The following is an 8,003-nucleotide window of genomic DNA, read 5'->3' as shown; positions in this document are numbered from 1 at the left end:
TTCATACAAGAGAATAAAACAGGGGAAGGGAAAAGATGTTAAATAGATGAAATTATGAAAGAAGAGAATATCAAAGACATTTTCATTATTGTGGCTCCTCACATTAACGATTCCATCTAATTTCCATTTTCAGGTGGTAAAAAAGTAAAATTTTGATTATTTTAGATGGTAAAATACAAATTGTCCTATTTTATTCGATAATTAAATCATTTTTTCGAGCTTGAACGAGGTATAAACGGGCTTAAAAACGAGCTTATAAACAAGTAATTAACGAGCTATAAACGATTGCTCGTGAACATTAACGAGGAGAACGTGATGTTGTTCGAGCTTGGCTCGTTTACTTATTGAGCCTAAGATTTTTGTTAATAAACGAGTTTTGACCGAAATTATTCGCGGGTTATTTGCGAACATATCGGCTCATTTGCAGCTATATCATTCGCATACACACCAGTTTTATACAGTTAGTCCCTTCGCATTTAATTAAAAGACACACTTTGACCACACATAGTTTTAGGAGTGCGAACTGAATTTATTTAAATAAGATGAAAATGGTATTGAGTTACGGAGTATTATTTATGGTAAGAAACTCAAAGTGCGTGAATTTTTTTTTATTGTTGTAAAAAGAGGATTTGAGTAAGTGTGAGAATCACATGAGAAAGAGAAAGATCAATATAATTGAAAATGTAAATCATGGCATGTAAAAAATAGATAGTGTATCTTTTAATTAAATACGACCGATAATGAAAATAGTACCGCGTATCTTGTAATTAAATACGAAGGGAATAAAATGTATCATTAACATCAATAATTTTTTGTTAAAAAAAATCCAATTGCTCTGCCCAATGATTCATAATTGAGAGCTAAAAAACCACTAAAGCTTGGTACCACTACAGCAGGTCTTTCCCATTCTACAGGCAAAACTTGGACTTATTATATTTTGTCATTTCCAAACATCAACGTACACGTATTTATCCACTCACCCCTTATAAAATCCCCCTTCTAAACCCCTTTTCAGCTCAATGCTCAATCCTCCCACCAGACGCCATTTCCTCATAATCTTTTTCTCTCTCCTAAATTCCCAGATCCCCAATTTATCATATCATCAAAAAATGAGATTCATTTGATACCATATCTATTTTTTTCGTGGGATTCTTGGTTTTCTGGGTAGTTTTTTGTGTTTCTTCTTATTGCCTACCAACTGTTTGATAAAAAGCCTCAAAGAAACAATCACTTCCCATACCCAGTTTAGATTTTCATCCACAATTTGTAGAAGCTTTTTGATTTATTCTTTACTATACTCAAAGTAGCTAGCTAAGTGGGGTGTTTTCAAGATGAGTCTAGGAGCAGTTGAAGAGGAATCTAGGCAAATCCGTTTGCCAGCAGATGTTGATTGGCATATGCTTGACAAATCGAGGTTCTTCTTTTTAGGAGCCGCCCTTTTCTCTGGTGTATCGGCGGCTCTGTACCCCGCCGTCGTGTTAAAAACCCGACAGCAGGTTAATGTTGCTCAGATACCATGTTCGAGGATGGCCTTTCTTATGTTCAAACAAGAAGGCCCTCGTTCATTCTACAGAGGATTTGGTACTTCTTTAATGGGAACAATCCCAGCAAGAGCCTTATACATGGCAGCTCTTGAGGTAACCAAGAGCAATATTGGGAAAGCAAGTGTCAGAGTTGGATTCTCTGAAACATCATCAGCTACTATAGCTAATGCTGCAGCTGGTTTAAGTGCTTCCATGGCAGCTCAACTTGTGTGGACCCCAGTTGATGTTGTCAGCCAAAGGCTCATGGTTCAAGGAAACTTCCCCAATAGAGGGTTTTCAAGCTTACCCACAACAAATTACTCAAATGGGCTTGATGCATTTAGGAAGATTATGAGTGCAGATGGGATTAGAGGGTTATACAGAGGATTTGGGATTTCCACTTTGACATATGCACCTTCAAGTGCTGTTTGGTGGGGTTCTTACTCTGTTTCTTACAGGTTAATTTGGGATGGAATTAGTTGCTACAAATGCAAATGGAAGAATGATACTAAGAATTGCGAAGATGGTAAGATTTTAGAGCCAAACCCTTTGTGTATGGTGGGTGTTCAAGGGGTTAGTGCAGCATTGGCTAGTGGGTTTTCAGCATTGATTACAATGCCACTTGACACCATTAAGACTAGATTGCAAGTTTTGGAAGGGGACCGGAACGGCGGCGGTGGCCGCCCTACGGTGGCGCAGACGGTGAGGGATTTGGTCAAGGAAGGAGGCTTTTCAGCTTGTTATAGAGGGTTAGGTCCAAGGTGGGCTTCAATGTCAATGTCTGCTGCAACAATGGTCACTACCTATGAGTTGCTTAAGAGATTATCTACTAAACATCAAGTTAACCAAATCTAGGTTGATTAGTTTAGGATTATCAAAGCTTTCCGAGTTTCGAGTATTGTAAATATATATTAGTGTAATGTACATATTTAGAGATCCAACTTTTGGTTAATTAATAAGTAAACTCCTTGGTGTTAATTTGATTCCTAATGATCTTGCACTTTTTTGCACATTCTATGGATTGGATAAGGTTGTTTAAGCTCATCTATTAGTTGATATTTGTAATGGCATTGCCTTGCATCAGAGAAGACAATGTAATTTTAGTAATCTTTAAATGCTTAGTTATATGATTAATATCAACTTGAGCTAAATTGTTATACTAATTAGATACATGATCTTTCTAGTTGCTTTCGTGAATTAAATTAATACGGAGTAGTACTTATACTGCGCACTTCTGAAACTTGGAAGCATGACCACCATGTTTATGGTCATTGGTTTCCATCTCTATCAAGAAGATTCAAGAACAGATATTTTAAGCTTTACATAGATTTTTTTTAGTGATATTTCTTTGACAAAAAAGTTTTGTTCTCCGCACCATCTTTTTGCTCATCTTAGGTGTAATAAGTTCAGTTAAAAATAGTAAGTACATGGTTAAATAAGATAAGTTTATTTTCATTATACTAAATTTGGGATTAATAAATTCAGATAAGGTAAAATAAGTTCCAGATTTACAAGTTTAGATAAGATCCAATAACATAAGATAATTTTAGTAAAGTTTAGGCGAAAAGAATACTATCTAAGTTTACTTCATTCTAAATTACCCCAGCTCCCACGCACATAGGGATGTCAATGAGCCGATACGCTCGTGAACAGCTCGTGAACATGCTCGGTTAAAGCTCGATCAAAGCTCGTTCAATAAATAATAAAAGAGCTTGAACACAAAATTTAAGCTCGTTTAATAAATGATACTAGCTCGAACAGCCTAGTGCTCGACTCGTTTAGGCTCTCGAACAACTCGTTCATGTTCGTTTCCAAGCTCGTTCGTGTTCGTTTATAAGCTCGTTTAAAAGCTTGTTCAAGCTCGTTTATATTAAATTTCTAAAAAAAATATGACAAATTTTTATTTATAAGTAAATATAAGTTGCAATTATTTTGTTAGATTTTGATTTTTAGGAGATTATAATTTATAAAATAGTATTAGTTAATATATTGTGCTAACTTTTTATTTGGGTATGGTTATGTTTTTATGTTTTATAATTTTTTAAAATAATATTTCATTTATTAATATGATCATTTAAATACGACCTTGCTTGTTTATTAAGGCTTGTTTGTTAAAAGCTCGTTTGTTAAGGCTCATTTGTTAATAGCTTGGCTCGGCTCGAGCTTGAACTTAAACAAGCTACTCGTGAGCTAAGCTTGAACAACAAAAAACTTAAATGAGCCAAGCTCGAATAGGGAAAATGAAAACTCGGTTAAGCTCGGCTCGAGCTCGGTCTCGGAATTTTCTTATCAAGTCTAGCTCGAACAGCCAAATACTCGGTTCGGCTCGGCTCGGCTCGTTGACATCCCTATGACGCACATAACTAACTCATGCCATTACCAAAATTACATAAATTACATTTATCATATTGAAGTCTCACTGCATTGTTGCAATTTCTATTATACTTCTAAGTACATCCAAGTTTATAATGAAAACCAAATTGTTTGTCATATTATAAATGGTACACCTAGAAAAGTGAAATATCGATTTCATCTACTAATAGTTAATATAAAATCTTAAGGGTGTGACAATAACAGGCTAGTATTGTTTATCGTATTAAAATACTTTTAAAGTATCTAAGTTCAAAAGTTAGAACTTGAAAGAGGACAAGAAATGACATATTGTGTTGAGACCCTATGTTGTCCACATGTGAGTTGTCCCACGTTGGAGAAATATGAGAGAAAATACCACCTTATAAGCTTGTGGAGTCACTCCCACTATTGCTAATTGGTTTTAGTGTGGAACCTCCATTGGGCTTATAAGTGGACTGAACTCTCCTCCTCCTTATTGGGTTGCCCAGCCCCATTTCGTATTTTCTCTGAAATTTAACATATTGAACAACTATGTAATACTTCTATAACCATAAAGTCATAACGGGAGGCAATAAGAAAAACTTAGTTTTGTTAAAGTTTTCAAAATCTCGGATTAAATCTCGTTTGTAATTTTACTCGATTGTGGCTATTATACATCACAATATATCGTATTGTGAATTTAGTTTCTTGTTTTCTACATATACACCAAAATGTAATATGGAGCACAAGTATAATATCAATTTTGTCTTACTTTCTCATTTTTTTGTGAAGGAAATATATGGAACTTTCTAAAGCCTAAAAGGTTGGAGAAGGAGGAGTCAAATACTATATGTAAGTTGGATTCTTGGGTCATGTAAAAGAGACATGGACTTCTTAGTCCATCCCTTGATGAATTGGAAGGACAACATGAGAGCTAATAAATGAATTATAATCTTAATTTTAAAAATGATCTTCATTTAAAAAACCTACTTGTATGTATTAATCTTAGCTTTAAACCTTTTACTTCCTAGTTTATTCAAAGGTACTAAAAATTACTTTAATAATGAATGTTAATTAAAATTTTGATCAATCACTAATTTTAATTTTAATTAAAAGTATGATTTTGATTTAGTTGAGATCTTCAATTAAATTCATTAAAATAAAGTCTTCTTAAAAAAGTTCAATTTTATCCAATCGAGGAGATGTAAGTGTACTAACCTACGGGCGCCAAAGAAAATCCAATGTCTAGGAAAACAATGGGCATTTCACAAATTTAGCTTATCTTTACAATCCCTCTTGCCCACATTCTGCAACTTGATCAATCATTACACGTAACTGGAAAAGGAAACCTTTCCTAGATTCATGTTCTACCTGGATTTCATTCATTAAATGAACTATCATATCCTACGCAAAAGAGTGAGTTGATCCCTAATTGTGGATCTTGAACAAGTTTACGAGGGAGATTAGTATACTGTAGAATATAATTATACTCAAATTTTAGGAAGCCAAAACTAAAAACACGCCACGTAATTTCCTCTCGGGAGAGTCGTGCGGTCGTGCCCACCAAGGCTATGTAGAAGATACGCTACTGCTCATACTCAACCTCAAACTCCTGACTTTGTCATATCATATTTATATTAACGTATTATTGCATATTTTTTTCTATTATTCAGACTCAAGACTCTCTCTATTTTTACACATTATCCACAGACTCACATTAGACTCAACTAAACTTCTAAAAAAATATAATTAAGGAGGATAAAGTGCGATGATGTGTCTTTATTTGATTTAGTTGAAGGAAAAGGGAGTCTTGAGTGAAGTCTTACATCCACCTACGGACTTACGGTAATCTTTTAACACATTATTGACTGGCGACATACTTCAGCTAGATCTGGAAGTATTGAAGATGTGCGTGGATCACACCCATTAGAAAGAGAAAGTCTCTACATATAAAATTAAATGAGGTTTCATCTTAAAATAAACACTTTTTTTAGAAAATGATAAAGGTCGCAACATGCGACCTTTAAGTCGTGTCACAATGATGACATGACATGTTTATGTGTCATGATTTAACGTGGAAACTAAAATATTAAACTTATACTCCCTCCGTCCCGGAATACTTGACCTGTTTTCCTTATCGGGCCGTCCCTTAATACTTGACCTATTTCTAAAAATGGAAATATTCTAACAATATTATATTATTTCTCACTCCACCCCAATTAACCCACCTACCCCCTACTCCATACAAAAAATAATTAAAAATTCAACCCCTACTCTCCCCCAATCCCACCCCTTTACACATTTCCCACTAACAACATTAAAATAATACCCCACTATCAACTACTACTTATTAAATTAAATAAGTCAATTCAAGTCCCTTAAACTCTGTGCCGGTCAAACCGGGTCGAGTATTCCGGGACGGAGGGAGTATAACCTATTATACATGTTATAAAAAAGGTAGAAAATCTTAATATTCTAATTTATTTTCTTCTTTATATCGACTGTCTTATTTACATATTTTGATAGTAAAAATATTACATTGAGTAAAAATATTACATTGGTAGTAAAAATATTCTGATGATATATACTCCCTCCGTCCCAGATTAGTTGTTACATTTACGTTTGCACAAAATTTTACTCCCTCCATTTCTTTTTGTTGTATCCGTTTTTATTTTTGGACATACATTTTATCCTAAAATACCATTACATTTCTATCTAATTACCAAAATACCTAAAGATTCTACCCATATTCCCACCTAAATTTCCCCACCCCTATTATTTAATTCTTTTCCCTTCCCCATATACCCACTCTCTCACCTTCTTTATCACCCATCATTATCACTCCTCTCTCTTACCTTATTTCTTTATTATTTTCTCTCTTCTTTTTTTATTATAATCTCTTACATACAATCATTTTTCTTACACCCAATCATTACACTTATACCAATACAAACCAAGATTCCAATTTTCTTAAAAACTTTCCACTTTCTCAAATGGATACAACAAAAAGAAATGGAGGGAGTAGATGATAAATTCTTATTTGGTTATCAATTGTTATTTTATTGGAAAAGTAGATGTGATAGGAGTTAGTGGGGTATTTTTTTAATTGAATTAGAGAGGGTGTGGGGACAAAAAAAAATTAGTGGGAAGAAAGAGACAATATAATAATTATGAAGTCAATCTTAATTTAGAAGTGTAACAACTAATCTGGGACGGACGAAAAAAGGAAAGTGTAACAACTAATCTGAGACGGAGAGAGTAGCTTACGTGGCGCCTATATGTATCAATAATTATTGTGAAATAAAGAACATTGGTCAAAATTTTGGTATACTGTGCAACAAATTACTACGGGAGTACGGAGTAATTCTTAAAAAAGGGGAAAAACATAAGTCATTTGGATAATTATGGATCCTACTACATGTACACCTAGTGTACAAGGCATCTTGTCTTGTACACTATATTTTTCTATTGGTTAAAATGACATATTTATTATCTTCTATGCTCAATTTTTAGTAATTTTAATGATATATCAACAAATCAATGGAGATGTACAAGAAAATCTTGTACACTAGGTGTACATATAGCCTTCTCCCGTAATTATTTTGTTACAGTTTCTGGACCGCGATTAAAAGGAGTACTTCGTATGTGACACAAGAAACCTCTGCAGTAGTTACGTGGGTCCCACTAGTAAAAGACGGGCCTGAAGCGGTAAAGCAAGTTGCAAGTTGCAATTTGCGAAGTGGTGGACCAAATAAAACATTAGCCATCGCTATAAACAACCATGGGCCAACGCAGTGAACCCACTTCTCTGTATCAAAAGCTTCTAAACAATTGAAGTTCTAGTTATATTCAAATTAGTTTAATATTTTAAATTCAGGTCCGATAAATTCCAAACAGCCTCATACAATCCAATAAATTTCATTCAAATTCTATAAAGACAAATTTGCTAAAAAGGACCTTTTATAACCCAAATTTTGCGAGAAAGGACCTTATATAATTTTTTTTGTAAAATCACACCTTAATGTAAATTTTTTGGCGAGAAAGGACCTTATATAATTTTCTTTTTTGTGAAATCACACCTTAATGTAAATTTTTTTTGCAAAAGACAACCAATAGTAATTAGTTTCCGACATTGACTGAATTTTTCCG

General features: G+C 33.9%; 1 protein-coding gene across 1 annotated transcript; it reads left to right on the top strand.

Annotated features, from left to right (window-relative positions):
- The first annotated feature begins 960 nt into the window (after positions 1 to 960).
- On the top strand, positions 961 to 2,513 carry LOC110795113 (uncharacterized). Its single transcript, XM_022000097.2, has one exon. It carries the CDS (start codon positions 1,332 to 1,334, stop codon positions 2,376 to 2,378), a length of 1,047 nt encoding a protein of 348 aa, XP_021855789.1. The 5' UTR covers positions 961 to 1,331; the 3' UTR covers positions 2,379 to 2,513.
- The last annotated feature ends 5,490 nt before the right edge of the window (positions 2,514 to 8,003 follow it).

The sequence above is a fragment of the Spinacia oleracea genome, chromosome 1 (assembly GCF_020520425.1).
Source record: "Spinacia oleracea cultivar Varoflay chromosome 1, BTI_SOV_V1, whole genome shotgun sequence".
Lineage (NCBI taxonomy): Eukaryota > Viridiplantae > Streptophyta > Magnoliopsida > Caryophyllales > Amaranthaceae > Spinacia > Spinacia oleracea.
Note: the sequence above shows the minus strand (reverse complement) of the source record. Positions and strands in the feature narration are given on the sequence as shown.